This window comes from Eschrichtius robustus, chromosome 17 (genome assembly GCF_028021215.1).
Source record: "Eschrichtius robustus isolate mEscRob2 chromosome 17, mEscRob2.pri, whole genome shotgun sequence".
NCBI lineage: Eukaryota > Metazoa > Chordata > Mammalia > Artiodactyla > Eschrichtiidae > Eschrichtius > Eschrichtius robustus.
This window is the reverse complement of record NC_090840.1, coordinates 48,896,944-48,918,702: the sequence shown is the minus strand read 5'-3', so window position 1 is coordinate 48,918,702 and position 21,759 is coordinate 48,896,944. Positions and strand designations below refer to the sequence as shown.

The 21,759-nt window shown below is 36.2% G+C and overlaps 1 protein-coding gene across 1 annotated transcript in view; it reads left to right on the top strand.

Annotated features, from left to right (window-relative positions):
- STK3 (serine/threonine kinase 3) overlaps positions 1-21,759 on the top strand; it is a 307,261-nt gene that overhangs the window by 67,463 nt on the left and 218,039 nt on the right. The window contains exons 5-6 of the mRNA XM_068525949.1: positions 19,941-20,105; positions 20,628-20,795. Of these exons, the coding sequence (XP_068382050.1) occupies positions 19,941-20,105; positions 20,628-20,795 (333 nt within the window). The remainder of the gene's footprint in view (positions 1-19,940; positions 20,106-20,627; positions 20,796-21,759) is intronic.

The following is a 21,759-nucleotide window of genomic DNA, read 5'->3' as shown; positions in this document are numbered from 1 at the left end:
ATAAAGAGCACAATAAATTCTAGCTGCCATTATTATTGTAATTTTTACTGTTATTATTATTATCTTACATATTTTGACTGCTAGGTAGACTGAGCATCTTGTCATATGTGTACTGGCTCTTTTATTTCCTTTTTGTGCTTATCCTTTGCCTTTTGTTGTTGTCGGTGGTGGTGGTCTTTTTCTTACCAGTTTGCAGGTTTGCTTGACAGTTTGCTAATAGTTTTATGAGTACTTCACATTTCATTTTAAAAGTCAAGAAGCCAGTTATCTGATTGTCAGCATAGATATTAAAGAAGGAATTTCAAAATATCTCTTTCAGCGGTTTTATGCCCTGACCTATACTTTTTCTTTGGGAAACACCTAGGAAAAGATAAAGGCATAGAATTAAGTTTGGGGGTTAACTAGAACTCCCAGTGATTGGAACTGAGCCTGAGTAGCAAAGGGTTGGGATTGGATTGTTGGCAGTTGAGCTGATAATGAATGGTAATTGTGGTAATTAATGGTAGTAGTACTAGGGGTAGGATGAAGGTGAAACCCTCCTGTATTCCGGTGTGTGATAAAAGTTTCTCTGAGTCTTCTGGTTGCATTTAGAGTAAAAATTACTGTTTGGTTAGTATTCATTGAATCTTTCAGTTTATAAGTATTGAAGGATCTATAAGTAAGTGTATGTGAGTTAAATTCCTGATTTCTGTGATCAAACCCACAAACACAGCTCATGTCCTGGTATCATGTATATCTTCAGTAACTGACTTTTTTTTTTTTTTTTTTTTTTACAGTATTTAAAACCATCTTTTGAGCTTGGTGAAACCTATGTGTAGATAACCTTACTGTGGTATCCTGTACTTGGACATCACATTTAATTATTAGTTAGCTTTTAGTCTTTAGGAGAAGAGTAATTGCAGTTGCTTTCCCCTACTATAAGCCACTCAAGGGCAGAAATTTTTATATATTCATCTTGGAAATATTACAAGTGCCTGGAATAGCTACTGGCATCTAGCAACCTTTGATAAATGTTTGTTGAACTGAAACAGGATCAATTCCTTGGCTGCTTATTCTGTGAATATAAACAATCTTACTCATCTATTCAGTGTTATAGTTTTGTAGATAAATTGTAATTTGCATGGCTACTACTATTTAGTATTAATGTTGTGGGTTATTGAACAGATATGATCATATACCAAAGAAAGGCCATAAAAAGTGTGCTTGAAGGTTTCCTTGTGAGGACATATTTTAAAAACCAATATATTTTATGTTAAATGCCATTTAACTTCTAAACACTTATGCATTTCAAGTATATACTGCAAAGTAAAAATAGACAACTCTGTGAAATTGAAGCTTTTTAAAGATAGATTATATTTTTGATTAGAGGCTTTCAAAATGATCTTTACATAATTCTTAAGCTGTGCCTTGACATATGGAAGAAATAGAATCCCTGTCTTAGACGTTTATTGTGTATTTGGAAATGCTCTAAGAAAACGCCTAAGGTTTGTCTCTCCCACTTTGGCCCATTTTTTGATTTGACCACTTATTTTAATTCAGCCTAGCACTGTGGATTTTAGTTTTGGCTCTTCCACAAACTAGTTTTATAATCTGGTGACTTCAGCTTCCTCATCTGTTAAATAATAAGTAACATTTGTACAGTGCTTTACATTTTACTTGGCAGTTTTATTTACATTTTGGTTGAACGGAAAGGTTCAAAACACATTTATTGATCTAGGCCTGGTGCTCTGCACTTGAGGTACAAATAACTAATAAATGTTGCTGTTGTTGCATTGTTTGCAGACTAGTTGAGGTAATACATACATAAAAAGCTAAATTTGAGTCTATAAAGAGTTAGAGGTCTTTAGGGGCAGTAAAGGAGAAGCAGTTAGCCTAACATGGAAGTTCAGTGAACGCTTCATAGGAGAGAGAACCCTTTAGCATGATCGTGGAAGAGGAGGAGTCATCTGTCGTTAGAATCAGGCTCCACAAGAGCAGGGTTTTGTCTTCTTTGTTCACTGTTCTATCTCCGCTCCTCGGTCAGTGCCTGACGTGCAGGATGCTGGGTAAATATTTGTTGTATGCATGAATGAATGAATGAATGAATGACTCAGAGAAGAGAGGGCAAAGGACATCTTGGGAGAGAAAACAATGGTATGCTAAAATTATATTTCCATCTTTAAAAGTCCAGTGTCATACTCCTAGGTCACCTGAAGGAAAATGTTCCCAGTATCTGGTTTAAATGGATTAACTTTTCTCACACTTAATTGCTCAAAATCATTGTCATATATTAGTTTGATGGATCTGTGTTAGGATCATGATCTTAGCACCATAATTTTTAGTTTTTCCTTTTTTTTTTTTCATGTTGAAAGAAGCAGCATATGCCATCTTTATCATTTCACTAATGTCTTCTAGCTTCTTACTCATTTTATCTATTTCCTGGAATTTATGTGATTCTTCTTTGAGAAGACATTCTTTGGAGCTTCCTGATTTCTTGTTCTAATGTGGACTCATTGCTTTTTAGGTCTGCTGTAGAGCTGCATCCTTGGAATTTCTTTTCACTGGACTCCTGGGTTAGTGCCACCATTTTCTTGTATATTTCCTATTTCCTTGGTTTTTCACTCTTGTTTCATATTCTTCCTAAACTATCTTCTTCAAGGTGTAAGAGTTAAGAGGTCAACTGTTTGAATCCTTGCATATCTGAAAATGCCTTTATTTTGTTTTCATACTTGGTTGATAGTAGCCTATGTAGAATTTTACATTGAAAGTAAGTTTCTCTCAGAGCTGTGGTAGCTTCCCTCCATTATCTTCTAGCAGCCAGTGTTGCTAATGTTATACATAGCTAATGCCTGTCAGAGTCTTAGTTATTTGTAGGTGCCCCCTGCCCCAGAACTTCTTAGACTTTCTTCTGTATTCTCATGTTTCTGATGTTGCATAAGGAACAAGACATTTCACAAGGATGTGCCTGAGTGTGAGTCCTTTTTATTAGTTATGCTCAGCACTCAGTAGTTCCTTTCAAATAAACACTTGTGTCTTTCTTCAGCTTTGGAAAAATTTCTTCGATAGTTTCCCCTTCTGTTGTATTCATTGGATGGCGAAATCTCCTGAATTTTATTCTTTTTTTCCCTCCTAGATTTTCTGTCTCCTTTTTGGGGGTGGGGTAGGGGGTAGGTTTTTTTTGACTTTATTTTCTGACTCTTCTAACTGAACTTTTTATTTCAGCAGTTATATTTTAATTTACAAGAACTCTTTATGTTTTTGATTATTCCTTTTTCATGACATCTTGATGCTTGAGGCATGGATGCAAAATCTTTTCTAATCACTCTAAGAAAAATAAGTTTTGAAAAAATTATTTTCTGTTTTCTGAATCATCTTTATTTCCACTGGGGTTATTGTTTCAGTTGCTTGATCCTGGTGTTGCCCATGGCAGGCTGACCACCAGAAAGGCTGACTAGCTTTCATCAGAAGCATTGGGACGATGCTTTTTGCCTGGCAGGTATAATGTTAGGATGAACTGGCTGGGAGCTGGCTTTAGGGGGAAGTGCCCAAAGAGGTGGTTTGTTCAGTTTGTTAGCCATTCCCCTCCCCTGCCTTTTTTGGGGCCTGGGGATAAATGCCAGAATGCATGTAATCTGTATGTGTAGAGTAGGGATGAGGAGCCAAGTCTTGTTCTGTTTTCTTCTTTTCAGCTTCCATGGAAAAGCTAACCTACCTTTTCCATTCCCCTTCTCGCTCCTGCCCTCCCTACACAATGATTCTAACTTGGAGCCCCTTTGATGTTTACTTGGTAATCACTCCTTGTGTTGCACACCCCTTCTTTGCCTGCTCTTGCCTGTGACTCTTCATAGAAATACTTCCAAATTTATTATACTCTCCTGTGCTGATTCTTTTTTTTTTTAAATTAATTTATTTTTATTTTTATTTATTTTTGGCTGCATTGGGTCTTTGTTGCTGTGCGTGGCCTTTCTCTAGTTGCGACGTGCGGGGGCTACTCCTTGTTGCAGTGCACGGGCTTCTCATTGCGGTGGCTTCTCTTGTTGCAGAGCACGGTCTCTAGGCATGCGGGCTTCAGTAGTTGTGGCACACGGGCTCAGTAGTTGTGGCTTGCGGGCTCTAGAGCACAGGCTCAGTGGTTGTGGCGCACGGGCTTAGTTGCTCCTCAGCATGTGGGATCTTTCCGGACCAGGGCTCAAACCCGTGTCCCCTGCGTTGGCAGGCGGATTCTTAACCACTGCGCCACCAGGGAAGCCCTGATTCTTTTATTAGTTTATTTATTAAAAATTTTTTTTCTATCAGTTTAGTGGGATTTTAGAAGGAGGAAAGACAGAGAATTAAACAAATTAACTACAAATTCAGGTTGGTTTTTGAACCTGAATCAATGATATCTCCTCTTCTCCGTCCCACCTACCTCCTTATACATACTTTTATACTCTTAGGTGTTTCAATTAGTACAGCTACTTTGAGGAGTACAGTTTGGTAATCTACTGTAAAGTTGAATGTATAAGTACCCTGGGATCCATCCAATGATTCTCCTCTTCCATTTGTACCTTAAAGAAACCCTAGCACAATTGGTTAGTGAGAAATGTCCCAGAGTGTTGTCACAACAGAAAATTGGGAGCAAACTTAAATGTTGATGAGCACTAGACCCTGGACTAGAGAATTGCTTCTGTTCTTTGGGTCTCCATAGTTTTGTAGCTCTTTGGTGAAGGCAGGCTCTGAGAATAGCATTCTGGTTGAAACCTCTCCGGGTACCCAGCTGTGCAGGTTGAAACGACATTAAAATACCAACTTAAAGTTTGTGTCTTAAAACACAATAAATGTCCAGTTTGTTGTATACGAGGAATTTTTATTGTCTGCTTTTCCCAGGATGAAATATTGATATATATCTGTGATTGGGTGGGAGCAGGGGAGGGGGCATTGAGGGAATACAAAATAATGGAGAGGAAGTTCCAGACTGAAGAGAGCAGTTCCTAAGTTATGTATATGTATTTTCCTGAAGGCTTGTGGTGGACTTGTTATTTTATAATGGAAATAATTGGGAAAGTCAGGTTTATTTAGGTGTCACTTTAGAAGTGTGAAGGACACATTGAGACCATTCTTGGTAAATTCTTACCGATTGTTAGTTTTATAGCAGTGATTCTCAACTCCAGTGACAGACGTTTGGTAGATATTGTAATAGCTATTACTATAGTACTGGTATGTGCCAGGCACATTATATAGATTATTGCATTTAATCCTCGTGTAAGGGCTGAACAACTATGTGAGGTAAGAACAATTATTGACCCATTTTCCAGATGAGAAACTGAATCATAGAGTGGTAAAGTAGATTAGAGGGAAAGAAAGGGTTGAAATTATAGCTGACTGCTAGAATTGAACTGTAGAAGTTAAAAGCATAGAGTCTGGAGCCCAGAATGTCTTGAATTCTGGCTCTGCTACATACTAGTTGTGAGAACTTGGGCAAGTTTCTTATCTTTTCTGTGACTCGTTTTCTTCATTTGCTAAATGGGATAAGAAGACTACCCTACTTCACTGAGTTGTTCTGAAGCTTGTACATATGTAAAGTGCTGGGAACAGCATCTGGTGCAAAAGAAGTCCTATATGTATTTGCATGGTTATTGTCATCATCGTCCTATCTTCTCACTTACATAGACGGGAGTGTCTTTGCATTGTGTACATTATCAGATAATGTGTTTGGGTGGAATAATACAGAGGACTGTGGAACCAAGGACAGAATCCTAGCATTCACCATTGGTACCTCGAATTATCATTGTTAACGAGGGAGGTATGTAAGCTCCGTGAGATAGAGCTTACATTTTTAGGTGCAGTGAGAGTTTCTTTAATAGAATCGGGCAGTGGCTATTCAGAATATACTAGGATATTTTATTTTAGTGCCCTTAGAATTAATGCCTTATACATAATAGTCTTTTTGGTAAATGTTTGATTTGTTGTATTTTAGAAATATATATTCTGCCTTGATGTTAATTATGTACTACTTCAGACAGGTTTTTTTTTCCCTTAGTGAAGGCATACCAGTTTCTTACTGATTTAAGATTTATTTGGAGCTTCAAAGTTTGATATTATTTCATCATTAATAGTAGACATCTTTTTGATATGTGTGGATTTCTATTCCATAAAGTGCTTTTTAGGGTTTATATTTGCCTCTGTGTTATTGGACTAATTCATGTTTGACTTTCCTAATCACCTTGTTGTATGTTCCCTCTTTGTGTAATAGATACTAGTTCATACGGGCTTTATAATTCCATATACATTGAGTGCTTTTCTGTTGTCTTCTGATCTCTTTTTCTGGAATCTTTTCATGTGGGAAAGGATTTTAAAATGTCTGCCCACTGACCATTTTCACAGTAGAGTATCATTTCTCTTTCTCTTCAGATCAAGGGATTATAAGCAGCTTGTGTATATGTATATTTACATATGGTGTAAGTAGTGAAAGCTTTCATTTTGAATCACTAGTTGTCGGACTTTGTGATAGATTATTAATTTTTTTTTTTTTTTTGGCCAGACATCTGCAATCCAGATTTCATGAAAGAAAACCCCTCTCTGCCCTTTTGTATATAATAATGGCTAAACTATTCTAGTTATGTTTTCTAATGTATGTACTTTGTGTTGAGCAGATTTTTGTTTTTCTAGAAGAATCCCATAAATTTTTTATTGTTTAAAACCTTGGCTATTTTATATCCTCAACCTTCCTGTTTTTGGGTGGGATGAGATAGACTGGTGAGGGGTGGAAGGGAGTTACTGAGTTGCTCTGCTGTTTTTTCCAGTGTTTTCCTCATGTTGAATACCTAAGGGCCCCATTAAATGTATGTATTGTTTTTCCCAAGAAAGAAGGAGCAAGAGGGGGAGAAATTTTGATTGTAAAGCAGTTGGAGTCTGAAGCTTGATGGATGTTCAGATAAAGCCTTGCATGTAAGCTTAAGTATTACTTTTGAGATTTAGGTATTTCAGAAATTGCTACTTAACTCCTCAAGTTTCTCTAGATCATTGATTTTTAGCAAGGGGTTTTGGTCACCATTGTGTGTTGATTGTATCATGTATGTCATAAAAACTAATGAATGCTGAAACATTCGAGGCGTTCTGTAAAATTAGATATCTAAATGCAGTTTTAATATAATGGAGTAAACATTTATTGGCCTGGGCAGGTGGTACTAGGAAAAAGAAGGCAAAAAGAAGACTTTAAAAAAGCATTCATGTTCCTTTTAAAAGACATGTTTATTCTACTTTTCCCACCCCTTATTATTGTAACCCTTTTGTTTGGGGGCAGAAAACAGAAATCAGCTTCAGAGATCTCATGCTGTTAAATTTTTGGAGTAACCTCTAGCAGTTCTAGAGTTGGTCACTGGTTTGTGCTTTATACAAACGTCTTTTCCAGGAACCTCCCGGCTTTTTGGTATCTACTTGAAATTTACTACATCAGTTTCAACTCTTGGTTATAAATTACAGAAAACTCATCCTAAACTGGCTTGAGCCAAGAAGGGAATTTATTTGCTCACATAACAAAAAAATCTTTGCAGAGCTAGTTTCATGCATGGTTTGATTCAAGGTGAAAGGAATTACTGGGGTTCGTCTCTTTGTCCTGATACTTCTGTATTGACTCCACTCTCAGACTCTTGCCTTATAGTGACAAGATGGCTGCTCGCGGCTACCTGGATTATACCTTTCTAGTTGAAACCCAGCAGTGTTGTACCTCACTGCTTCTGAATGGGTCATGTACCTTTCTCTGCGGCCATTGGAATGTGATGGGGTAACTGGATTAGCTCTAGGACATGTGTCTAACCTGGAGCTAGGATGGAGCTGACTGCTAGAATTCATGGCCTGAGGATGGGGAAGTAGTGATTCCCTAAAGGGAAATGAGGGTATGTTAGCAGGAGAAGGGTGAATGGGTGTTAGAATGGCCCAAAATAACAGATATTTCTATGTATTTACCAAACCTAAAATCAAAACAAGATATACCAAGAATAAAACACACGCGCACGTGCGCGCACACAAAACCCTCAAAAATAACTCCCAAAATGAATGTTAAGTGCTAGAAGATGTATCTGTTGACAGTGGCAGTTAAAACTGTGGGGTCCTCAACCTTTTCTCCCTTTTGTCACAGTAAGATACAGTAAGGGCTGTATCCCAAGGAGCCTACTCCGCTGTGTCAGCAGTAAGTGTTTGCTGTAAGAATTCCGGAAAGTCTGCTTTTCAGGATTACAGATCCATGGTTTCATTTAGACCATGGTGGCCTAACCCTGTTTTTAGTTGTGGTGTCCATGGCCCCTTCTCTTACAGGGATTTTCTCAACCTGAACAGGTACTGCTGTTCAGTACTATACTAGAATCTTAGGAGAGTGAGTCCTTTTGTGTGGAAAGTAATTCTTGCTCCTCATTTGGTGTCTCCCATACAGTGAGATTGAGTTCTAAGTGTATTTCACACACGCCTCTTAAAAGTTCCAAGCCACAGCATTAACATGACCATGCACTGTAGGATTAGACCCTTAGAATTTTTCATAACAGTCATGTGCCCCATCTTAATCTCTGATTAAATACATCATACACATCACGCTCCATTACATCTTTTCTAAATCTTTTGATTGGATTATAAACGCTTTTCTTTATGATCTTTCCACATTACAAAATAGTCCCTGCAATAGACTTTCTCTTCTACCTTAACTAAGTAAATTAAACGTACAAAAGTATTTCCTTGGCTTCCCTTATTGGTAAGCTGCCCAGTCTTCACCTTAGTTGCTATATTTCTTGGCATTTCTCCCAGCTCTATTTCCCTTTCATAAGTCAGGCCCACCTTTGTGCACTTTATTTTTATATTGTACATTCCTCTCCTGGCAGACTGCCCGTCACTGCCAGATCTACGATGAGCCCTCCCTCCCTGTCATAAGCCTGACCCTTAGTGCACTGTGACAGTGGTTATTTGGAATGATGTGGTTTAGTGGAAGGACTCCTGGATGTGGAATCAGAAAACCAAACATCAGTTCCTGGGTTGTTATGTGTTAGCTCTGTGACCCTGGGTACATTGTGTAACTCCTTTAAACTTCAGATGCCTACTCCTAAAATGGACCTAATATCATATTATTTGCCTTATCTACCTCATTGTTTTCTTGTGAGGAACAAAAATGATGAGTGTCAGAGCATTTTGTAACCTATAAAGTTCTATACAAATGTAAATTGTATTTTATTACTATTAAGGCAAAAACTTAAAAAGATGGTATTTAGTTTTTAATAGTGATTTAAGAATTTTATGATATTTGTTGAAATGGATATTCTCTAGTATTAGAAAAACATATTAAAAGATTGTTGTCTTATACAGTGAAATATTATTTAATCTTAGGAAGTCAAGAAATGTATGTAAGTTAATTTTCCAGAAGATGGAAATTCAGCTCCTTAGGTAGCAAATCTCTAATTTTAACAGTTTTAGATGGAGATCTTTTAAAACAGTATTGCATAATTCTTTAAACTTTTAGCCAGAATGTGTAAACTCCTCCCATTTTAATTATATAAATTAAGGGGAAAAAAAGTAATATGAGCACATTGTAAAAATTCCAAATAGTACAGAAGAGGAACTTAGCATCTCCTTACTCACCCCTTAGTTTTACTTCCTGGAGGAGATGTCAGTTAACAGTTTCTTGTGGCTTCTTTCGGCACATATTTTGTTTTAAACAAGGGATTTATACTGCGTATGTGGTGTTCTATACCTTGCCTTTTTTTTTTTTTTTTTTTTTTTTTTAAACTTCTGATGTATCTCAGAGATCTTCCCATACCAGTACATTATATACATTATAGGTCTGTGTGTATATAACAGAATGTATTTTTTTCAGTACTTTGGATAAAATGAGTTCCAACTCACCAATTTTTGTTGTTGTAATCAAAGCTGCAGGAAACTTTCGTAGGTATGTATTGGTATACCTGTGTTGTGATGGCCATTGGATACCTGAAAAATGGAATTACTGGGTTAGAGGGCATGTTCATTTTTAATGACAATTCTTTTTTTTTTTTTTTTTTTGGTTGAGAGGGTGCTACCTAAGCCCTATGTTATTTTTTAGTGCTTAGGCAATTTCAGTTTGAATTATGAAAGAAAGAATTTTGGATTTTGCTTTCAGTGCCTTCCTGCTTAACTGCATGCTTTGACATCTCTTCATCTCAAAATTAGAAATTTTGACTAAAAAATCCATTGGGATTTTAAGCAAGTTTACATACCTATTAGCTACTACTGCAGTTGCTGCTGCTGCTACTACTACTACTACTGTAAATGATTTTATTATTACATTCTCCACACTAGCTTACCTACTTTTAGTCTTCGGCTGAGAGTCTACTGTCACAGTTTCCTTCTTAAAAGTTGAGGTACAGTCATACCATCTTTCCATTTAAAAATGTGTAGGCACATAAAGCAGAATTGACCCTAACCTACCTTTGCATTCTGCACTGTTTTCCTATACATGTTACAGTCAGACACAAAGAACTGGTACTGGATTTCGTTTATTTTTGTGCCCATTCCCTTTACCCATACCTAGTATTTCATTCCCTCTTTTGTCTCCTGACAAACTTTGTTCATTCTTCAAGAGTCAGCTCAAAAGTCACCTCCTCTGTGAAGACTTCCTCGGATGGAGAGAGTGGTGTGGTGAGATTGTCAAGGCTGCAAGAACTGTATCGTTCAAGGCCTTGAGGGTTAAAGTATATGGTTTGGATTTTATTTTAAGAGTACTGGCTCTGATGTATAATCACCTTAGAAACTGCTGTCCTGGAGTGCTCCTATACCTAATCTTGTTGTAGCAGGCATTTTTTTAATATTGTAATTATTTGTTCTTGTTCCCTTCCTTCCCCACTAAATTACAAGCACCACGAAGGCAAGGGCAGTGTAACAGGCTCTCAGTAAATTCTGTTGGTGCCTACCGTCTGTTGTTGTGTTTGGATATTAAATGAAATGATAGCTGTAATGCGGCTGGTATAGTAAAAACTCAGTAAGTGTGAGTTGTTGATATTATCATTATCATCACTGGACAGATAAATCCTTACTTGGGGAATAAAGGGTGATTTCTTGAAAGAGGTGAGATTTGATGCAGGCCTTAAAAGACCATGTAAGGATTACACTGGTGAGTTTTGCTCAAATGGTTTTCAAAACTTTATGAAAAGTCACCGTGCAAGTTAAAACTTACAATTTGGTAATAAAGTTTCTATAGTTATCTGTCTGTCTATGGCACTTGAAAAGGGGAACTATGTCTCATTTTTTGGTTTGTTTCCGTAATAGATAGTAAGTACTAAATATAGAGTTAATGTATTATTTTATATGCATAAATAATTATGTCAAACAGGCAGGATTTAGCTAAGATTGTCAAAGATTCATGTTTAGAAAGTTAGAATTCTTAATTTTGTATGAACTTACAAAGCCTCCCTTGAATTTGTTTTTACTAAAGTAAAAACATGAAGGCAGTCCGTGTATTTTAAAACAGCTTGTGCATGTGCTCTTGAGACTCCTTGGTGGGTGCATTTTTATCAAAACCATACACACAGCGACATATTAAATGTATCATATTATTGTACTAATCATATGGCTCTAGGAACGAAAGTAACCAGAGGACTAAAGCCTATCAAAACCGTCTTTTCGTTTTTGTACAATGGGATTCTTTCCAAATTTGCCAATGCATTCATACCAGTATTGAAACCAGATGTAGACTTCCGTCTTTTAATGTACTAGCTCAGCTATAACGTCTTATTTCCATCTCTGATTACTGAATATTTCATTCATGGTGTAGTATCTCTCTCCCGTCCTCCTTTTGTTTTGTTTTTAAACTAGACTCTAAAATACGAGTCAAATGATTTTAAAATGACATTGCTCCATTTGTATAGTGACAGAAGTAACATCAAATCTGTATTGTCTTGACGATAACCGAATTAAATCCACAAATGAAGTACTCTGTTGATAAAGGTTTTCACTGGAAAGGGTCCTTGACAGATACTACTAAAAGAAGTGTTAGCTGCGGTTTGGGAATGGCTCTAAGCATTTTCCATCTTAGAACTAAAATCCTATGTTACCTCTTTCTGTATGAAGCAGATCCCCTCTTTCGTGTTTCTCTTTTCTTTTGTGCGTATCTTCAATATAAAACTCACGATTTTGAAATCTATCTGATGAGAAGTCATAATTATAGACATAAAAAGGATACCACTTAAAATTTGTATAGTAATGGGAAGAAGTACTTCTCTCTGTTGCCAAAAAGAAATCTGTTTGGTAACTGGTTGTGTTTGTATGCAAATGAAATTTGTTAAAAGCATTTAAAGATTGTTTGAAAACAGAACTCTGTTTAGGAAAATGACTGTCGAGTAACTCCCTTCCCCCTCCACCCCGAATAGTCCGTATGTGTCCAAAGGATATGAAATAAGCATCTAGATCAAGGCCTACATCTAGGAAGGCCTGCTCTCTTTCCTTTCCTAGTCTCCATTAGTGACACAAAATACATGTAGAGTCCTTTAAGTGTTGATATAGATATTGTTCTTTTCCAAAGTTCATTTGCTACCATTGATATTTAAAAGAGACCAAGTAAGCATTTTTTGCTCCAAATTTGCTAAGATTTACCTGCATTTTGACACTTACAAGGCTGAAATTTGGCCCATCGCTTTTTTTTTTCTTTCTCCAAACTCCATTTCTTATAGAAGCCAGTTTAATAAGATTCAGTGCACTTTCTTTTTAAATTTATGTACAGAAAACTTCACATTTTGGGGTGTCCAGTTCTAAGATTTTTGACAAGTGTATAAAAGTCGTGTGAGTACCACTGAAATCAAGATATACAACAGACAGCCCCACACCCCCCAACACCCAGTCCTGCTGTGTGTTTATAGTCACCCCTCTCTCCACACTTAATCTCTGGCCACCACTGATCTGCTTTTTGTTCCTGTAGTGTTTTTTTTTTAACATCTTTATTGGACTGTAATTGCTTTACAATGCTGTGTTAGTTTCTGCTGTATAACAAAGTGAATCAGCTATACATATGCATATATCCCCATATCCCCTCCCTCTTGCGGCTCCCTCCCACCCTCCCTATCCCACCCCTCTAGGTGGTCACAAAGCACCAAGCTGATCTCCCTGTGCTATGCGGCTGCTTCCCACTAGCTATCTGTTTTACGTTTGGTAGTGTATATATCTCCATGCCACTCTCTCACTTCGTCCCAGCTTACCCTTCCCCTCCCCATGTCCTCAAGTCCATTCCCTCCGTCTGCGTTTTTATTCCTGTCCTGCCCCTAGGTTCTTCAGAACCATATATATATATATATATATATATTTTTTTTTTTTTTAGCTTCCATATATATGTGTTAGCATACGGTATTTGTTTTCCTCTTTCTGACTTACTTCACTCTGTATGACAGACTCTAGGTGCATCCACCTCACTACAAATAACTCAGTTTCGTTTCTTTTTTTGGCTGAGTAATATTCCATTGTATATATGTGCCACATCTTTATCCATTCATCTGTCGATGGGCACTTAGGTTGCTTCCATGTCCTGGCTACTGTAAATAGAGCTGCAATGAGCACTGTGGTACATGACTCTTCTTGAATTATGGTTTTCTCAGGGTATATGCCCAGTAGTGGGATTGCTGGGTCGTATGGCAGTTCTATTTTTAGTTTTTTAAGGAACCTCCATACTGTTCTCCATAGTGGCTGTATCAATTTACATTCCCACCAAACAGTGCAAGAGGGTTCCCTTTTCTCCACACCCTCTCCAGCATTTGTTGTTTCTAGATTTTTTGATGATGGCCATTCTGACTGGTGTGAGGTGATGCCTCATTGTAGCTTTGATTTGCATTTCTCTAATGATTAGTGATGGTGAGCATCCATTCATGTGTTTGTTTGGCCCATCACTTTCTACCATTTTTCTCATCTTAGTGGAAGGAAGGAAAGTGGGCCTCACTTGATATCTGAGTGCCACTTCATAACTATCATATCTCTATTCTTCAGTTAATTATTTTAGTTACTCTACTGATGGTCTTTCCTTTCTCTGGACAGGGAACTACTTTTCTTATTCAAAGCCTAATTTTAATGCCAGTTCCTCTTTCCTTCCCTAATTAATCGCTCTCCATTGTGGTTCCATTTCACTTTGAAAGTGCTTTTTATGGTAGTTTATAAGTCTGTCTTTCATGCTAGGTTGGAACTCCATGAGGTTAGGTTAGAGACGTTTTAAATTCAACATAGAGCAGGTGCTTAATAAATGTTTTTTCAGAGAATGAATGTTTTCTAGGGCTTTTTGGAAAATATCCTTTCTTAGATCACTGTTACACATGGCTTATACTCTTATACATGCCACACATGTTATTCTCAGCAACATTGTGACCTGTATGGGATAATTTTATAATTGATACTTCATTATTTTAATTTGCTTTTCTTTGATAATTAGTGCAGTTTAATATTTTTCTTGTATGTTAACTAGCCCTATTGTAAGTTTTGTGAATTGCATATTCATTTCCTTGCCTATTTATTTACTGACAATTTATTGTTTTTCTAAAGGATTTGTGAGCTCTTTATGTTCTAAATAATTCTGCATACTAAGTATCTTACTGTATTTGCTGTGAATATTTTTCTGTTTTCTAAGCTTATAGTTTTTATGCAGACAAAGCTAATAAATTCTCATAATTCTTTGGTTTTTTTGATTAGAAACTCTTCTTGCCTACTGATTTGATACTTACTTTGATTTTTGTTTACTTTTATTTAACTGTTTTTAAAATGTTTAAATAATTCATCTATGTGTTCTTTTTGGCGGGATTAAGCGTCTGTTTTCAATAAAATACTCAGAAAGCTACCTCTGATGTCTTCAGTTAAGGTTACTTTTCAAGCTAGGTGAGTCTGCTTACTTGCTGAGTTCATTTACAGGTATACTTGTTTTGTTTGGCTGGCACACCATTTAAAATAATTCAGATTTGAATGCTAAGGTGAGGTAGGCCTTCTGTCTGATACACAGGGCTGCTATTCAGTTTTACTGTTTGTTTCTGGCTGGTATCTGTTCTTACTGTTGTTAACCAGTGTAGCTGTTCTGACTGTTTGGCTTTATGGCTCGTGACTGTTCTGATTAGACATTGCTTTTACTCTTTGTCAAATACGTATTTTGAATATCACCTTTGGAACAAGACTTGCAACTCCCTGTTTTCTTATATTGAGACTAATTCATATATTCATGTTTGTGACATCTGGCAGTGATGTGATAGTCTGTAGAGTATAGACTGTCCCACTAGTATAGAGTCAGAAGACACGTGGGCTTGCCCCTTAAATAGTTGTGTTTGACAGAGCACTCAATTTCTCTGAATTTGTTTCCTCATCTATAGAAAGGGACGATAAAGTGTTTCTGTTTATTTAATTGTGTGAAATGCACATAAAATACTCTATAACTGTAAAGTAATATAAAAATTTAAGTCAACATTATATTTCTGTGTTCTAGAAAATATTTGTTTACTTGTTTATTATTGTTTAAAATGATTATATTGAGGGATAGAAACCTTTCATTTTGTTATTGAAGTTAAAAGGCGTAAAGTGCAGATACCACATTTGAGCCTTAATATTCAAGTGGATTGTTAAAATAATACTGTACACAAATAATTTTAAATTGAGACTTATCCATGTACTGGTATGAATGATTGGATACTGCATCATTTTTTTTGATTAGGGGAAGATATGAAATGACCCCCTGAAGTAGGGGGAGAAAAGCATAATGGGAGAGGGGCTTTAGAAACTTTACACGTTTGCTTCAGATCAGTCCTTTCCACCTTTAATAATTCAGGGCTAAATACAGGCTGTGGCCTCAGGTATTCTTGTAAGCTTTGTACAAACTAGGGCAGTCAGTTTCTTCACCACTGTAAACCCAGCACCTTTAACAGGACTTACACGAGAGAGCCAGTGAAGTAGATACTTGTTGAAAGAATAAAAATGGATGTCCAAATTAGTGTGAATTTATTATTTATTATAGTCTTTTGTTAAGAAAAGACTATGAAGATCTTTTGTTAATATGTTATAAAATCAGAGTTGGAATGAACTTTTGAAGTCTTCTAGCAAAGCCAGGCAGTGCATGAATCAGTGTAATATACTGATATAGTCTTCCTTTATAGTCTTCCTAATATAGTCTTCCTTTAGTCTTGCTGTGGATTTGTCCAGTGGCAAATGCTTTACAGCATTCAATGCTTTACAGCACTGAAATCAGGTAGATCCTGAGACCTTGAAGTAGAGTAGGTCAATTTAATTCTGAACTTTCTCTAATGCAGCTCTGAAATATAGGGTACAGGAGCAGAGACAACAAATCAAGGAGTTAATGAAGGATTAGTGACTTGTTGGTTGGAAATAGTGGAATGCCAAGAGGATAAAAATTGAGGTCTAGGTAACTGAAAAGGTCAGCATTGAAGTAACTAAACACGACACAGTTTTTTGGACTGGTACTGCTTTTGTAACACCCCGAGCTCTTTAATCTTTATCCAGGAATGTGGAATAGGGAGAGGGGAGAGAACCCAGGCCCATATGACAACACCACCACCTTGCATACCTCTGCAGTGGTGTGGTGTGGTGTGATGGCCCTCAGCAGCACTCCTGCCTCCACTCCCCCACCGTGGCTGCAAACCACTAATTAAAAAAAAACTGGGAACATCAGATGTGAATATCTCTTTTCTTTTAGTAACTGCAAGTCTGTACCCATTCATTAATTATTTATTGAGTGCTAACTGTATGCCAGGAATGTTTCCAAGCATTGTGGATACATCGGTGAACCAAAGATCTCTGCTCTTGTGGACCCTTTTCTTAGTGCACTACTGTTCAGTACAAACATAACATGAGCCACATATGTATTTCTAAACTTTCTAGCATCCACATTTAAAAAAAAAGTAATAGGTGAAGTTAATTTTAATAATGTATTAAATATATTAATATGTAATATTAATGTTATAACATCTAATAATATTTTATTAATATCAATAGCTTATATTAAACATTAACAGATTTAAAATAAAATAATTAATATAATTAATATATACATATCATGTAAAAGTGTAAGCAGTATGTAAGTTATATGTAAGTTATTAATGAGATACTTTACATTCTCTTTTGGTACTAGGCCTTGAACTTTGGTGTATGTTTTACATTTATAGCATATCTCAGTTTGGGTTAGCTGCGTTTCAAATGCTGGGGAGCTACTGTATTGGATAGTGCAGCTTCAGAACATACCGCTTGCTCTCTGTGGACCATGAAGTCAGACCATCTGGTCTGAGGTAGAGAATCAGTTCCTGGAAGTATTAGAATTTTCAAATAATTCAGACTCCTTACCCATGACCTGCGAAGCTTTGCATGATCTGTACAGTACTTTATGAGAATATATATTGGTGTTGTATTCAAAGGTAAACCACCTGGCAATTTGCTTAGAAATTTTAACATGATAAGGGTTTTTTTTTTTTTTTTTTTAATTGAGGTGAAATTCATATAACATAAGATTTACCATTTTAAAGTGAAAAATTCCTTGGCATTAGTGCATTCACAATGTTGTGTAATTACTACCTCTGTCTAGTTCCAAAATATTTTCATCAACCCCTATTCATTAAGCAGTTTCTCCCCATTCCCCCTCTTCCCCTAGCTCCTGGCAAGTACCAGTTTGCTTTCTTTCTCTATGGATTTACCTATTCTGAGTATTTCATATAAATGGAATCATACAATATGTGCCCTTTTATGCCCAGCTTAATGCTTTTGAGGCCCATCCATATGTCCATACTTTATTCCTTTTCATGACCGAATAATATTCCATTCCATTGTATGTGTATACCATAGTTTGTTTATCCATTCATCTGTTGATAGATATTTGGGTTGTTTCAACATTTTGGCCATTGTGCATAGTACTACGAACATTCATGTACATGTTTGTTTGAGTACCAGTTTTCAATTCTTTTGAGTATTTACCCAGGAGTGGGATTGCTGGGTCATATGGTAATTCTGTGGTTAACTTTCTTAAAAAAACTTTCCAAGGAACTTAAATATTGTTTTCCACAATGGTTGCACCAGAAATACATGAGAATTTCAATTTTTTCACATTCTTGCCAGCACTTGTTACTTTCTATTTTTTTTTTAAATTTTATTATAGCCATCCTAGTGGGTGTAAAGTGGTACCTCATTGTGGCTTTGATTTGCATTCCCTAATGACTAATGATGATGATGTTGAACATCTGTCTTTTCACGTGTGACCATTTGTATATCTTCTTTGGAGAAATGTCTATTCAAGTCTTTTGCCATTGGGATTGTTTGTCTTTACTTGGTTAAGTTAGAAGAGTTCTTTATATATTCTGGATTCCAGACTCTTATCAGATATAAGAGTATTTGCTTTGCAAATACTTTCTCCCATTCTGTGGGTTGTCTTTTCACTTTCTTCATAATGGCCTTTAATGCACAAAAGTTTTTAATTTTGATAAAGTTCAGTTTTATCTGTATTTTTCTCTTGTTGCTTGTGCTTTTGATGCTGTATCTAATGATACATTGATACATTGCCCAACCCAAGGTCGTGGAGTTTTACCCTTATGTTTTCTTGTAAGACTTTTGTGGTTTTAACTCATATTTAGGTTGTTGATCCATTTTAAGTAAATTTTTGTATATGCTGTGAGGTAGGAGTCCAACTTCAGTTTTTTTTACATGTGAATATCCAGTTGTTCACCCAAGTTATTTCTTGGCATGAACCACTGCGGGATTGGTGGCCGTGGAAGCAAGCTTCTTCCAGTAGTTATTTTCACATTTTACATAGTCTTTATATTTTTGTATTTTCAATTTTTACTGTATCTTCCTGTTATCCCACTGTGTGTGAGGCATTTGAATTCTTTCTGATTTTCTTTTTTTTTTTTTTTTCCTTTCTCTCTCTCATATAGAGCAATGTCCTCTATCTGTATAAATTGAGATTCTTTCCCTTCTCTCAATTTATTTCTTTGGATTATGCTTATAGTGGTTATGCTTATAGTGTGAAGTAGGTTTTATTATCCTGAGCTACTGATATTACTTGGATGTATTTAAAAACTAAGAGGATGTTTTTGATAAAAATAGGGACTTTCACAGGTTACACTTGAATAAGGTTTGTCAAGAGAGGCATGGTGGTTAAAAACATAGATTATGATCAGAGAGGACTCACGTCTTGGTTCCATCTTACTTGTGTGTGACCAGAAGGAAGTTACTGAACCTCTGTAATAACTTCATTTGTCAAATAGTGATAATAATAGTATTTACCTTATAGAGTTGTTACAAGGATAAATGAGATAATGCATGCAAAACTCTTAGCACAATGCCTGGTACAGATAGCACTGCCTCTACTGCTACCACTACTAAGAATCTTTTTTCCCTCCTCTCTCCTCCTTGGCCTTCTTTTCTCCTCCCTCCTCCCTTTTCTTACCCCTGACAGCCTTTGTTCGTGTTCCCATTTTCCTAGTCTTTCTCTGACATTTCCATTTTTGAGTTCTCATTATTAGGCTCAGAAATCTGGGACCTGGGTGGATTAGGAATGACCTGGCTGGAAGGAGGAGGAGTGGTATTGGTGTGAACACTTCATGCAGGAGACTCTTGGCAATCCACCCTTTCTCATTTCCTCTCTTTTATGTTAACACTGTTGGTTTCCATTTTCATCAATAATTGAAGGCACCACAGGGAAGGGTGTCTGAATTTACTTTTTCAGGACAGATGGCTGCGATATTGCCACCTCAGTGTTAGATGATATAGGGAATAGTGATTTCTTAGGGTCATGTTGTTTCTTGAGATATGTTACATGTTAGGAATGACATTGATAATTTTAAAGAAAGGAGAAATTGAATGATGACATTTTCTTTCATCAGAAGTTCTCAGTACTTTACCTTTTAGCCTTTTCCTAGAGGCTAATGATCTTTAGAAAGAAGTGCTTGTTAACTGTGCTCTCTTGTAAGAATTTATCTAACATGGCATTTCAGTTGAGTTTTTAAAATATTTCTTTCCAGTTAACAGAAGATGAAATTGCAACTATTCTTAAATCTACTTTGAAAGGACTAGAATATTTACACTTTATGAGAAAAATACACAGAGATATAAAAGCTGGAAATATTCTCCTCAATACAGAGGGACATGCAAAATTGGCAGATTTTGGAGTTGCTGGTCAGTTAACAGTAAGTGTAATACTTTTGGGAACACTTTTGGTTTATATGTCCAGGTTTGAGTATGACTAAACTTTGATAATATCTTTTGGGGGTTATGGAAAGAAATGCATAACTTCATTATTATCAGGGAGAAGGAGCCATTATTTACATATTATTTATTACTTTTATTTACAACTTAAGAGACATTGAATGAATATGAAAATATATATTGTCATCAAAATGCTTAAATATTCAGAAAGGAAAGCTACATTTGTTCATTTCTGTAGCTTTTATTGTTATAGTACTATCTTTAATGACTGTCTTTAATGAAGGTAGTGGAGATAAGTTACTTGTGGACTCTTGGTTATTTCAGAATTCAAAGTTTCTAAGTATGTCATGTCACAACTAGTTGAAATTTTAGGAAAATAGTCAGTTTCAGATATAACCTGTAGTATTTGAGGGTTTCACATATGTAGTTTAAAGAGTATGTTGGCAAATGCATTTCCTTAGTGTTTTTGTAGTAATATTTATGTCTGTGTAATGCTTTTGCAGGATACAATGGCAAAACGCAATACTGTGATAGGAACTCCGTTTTGGATGGCTCCTGAGGTAATTCAAGAAATAGGCTATAACTGTGTGGCTGACATCTGGTCCCTTGGCATTACTTCTATAGAGATGGCGGAAGGAAAACCTCCTTATGCTGATATACATCCAATGAGGGTAAGAATATGTCAGTGTTAAAAGTGTTGCCGTTTTGTAATGTCAGTGTAAATAAATATAGAGTAAAAAAGTTCATTTGAATTTGGGTTCTGTGCAAAAAATAGTAAAATTATCTGTCAGGGCTTAGTGACTGTTTGTTAGCTTCTTTCCCGCCTCGTATCCTTAATTGGGAGAAAAGAAGTGAAGTCTGTATTTCTCTCTACGGTCGCTGTTTTTCTCCCCCAGAAGTATACCTGTTAAATTTCCCCATAATTTTAATAGAAGAAAGGGTTGGTAAACCCCACTACATTATTCAGTTCATCGTATTCTGAATGTAGTAGTGGGAGGCTTGGAAGAAATCGCTTCTTTCCTACCCTCCCCTGCATATTGTACCTTTTTGTGTTTTTGTTTCTTGGTTTTTCCTTCTCTGGTCTGGCTAATGTTAAAAAAAAAAAAAAAAAATCCTGATTTCTAATATTGCTATGTGTAAGTGAATTAGGCGTATCTTTTTAGTGCTTAGTGAGAAAATGGAATTCCTTTTTTGAACATTATTATACGCTTCTATGAACTCCTTTTCTAGGATAAATTTTAGAGTTTTAAATGCATACCTTGCATATTCAAGTCTAATTGCCAATGCTTTATGGTTTGTGATGATAATAGTTTTAAAATTTATTACTATGTGAATCTCAATTCATTATAGATAAGTACATTTATCTTTGTAAACTTATTGCCCTCTAGTGGCTGTATTCAATTCAAGAAGAAAGGATATAGGAATGAAGGGAGAAAAGAGTTGGGGGAAGGAGAGAGAGTATGTGTGTGTGAAGAAGAGAAGAGAAGATGGTTTCAGGGTGATTGGAGAAATGTGTGAAGTAAACGGATGGGAGGAAAAAGAATGCAACATTTTAGAATATTTGAAGAAGAATAAATTAGAATTATATCTGATACTACAATGCTATTGTGGATTGAATTTCAAGTGTAGGTAATA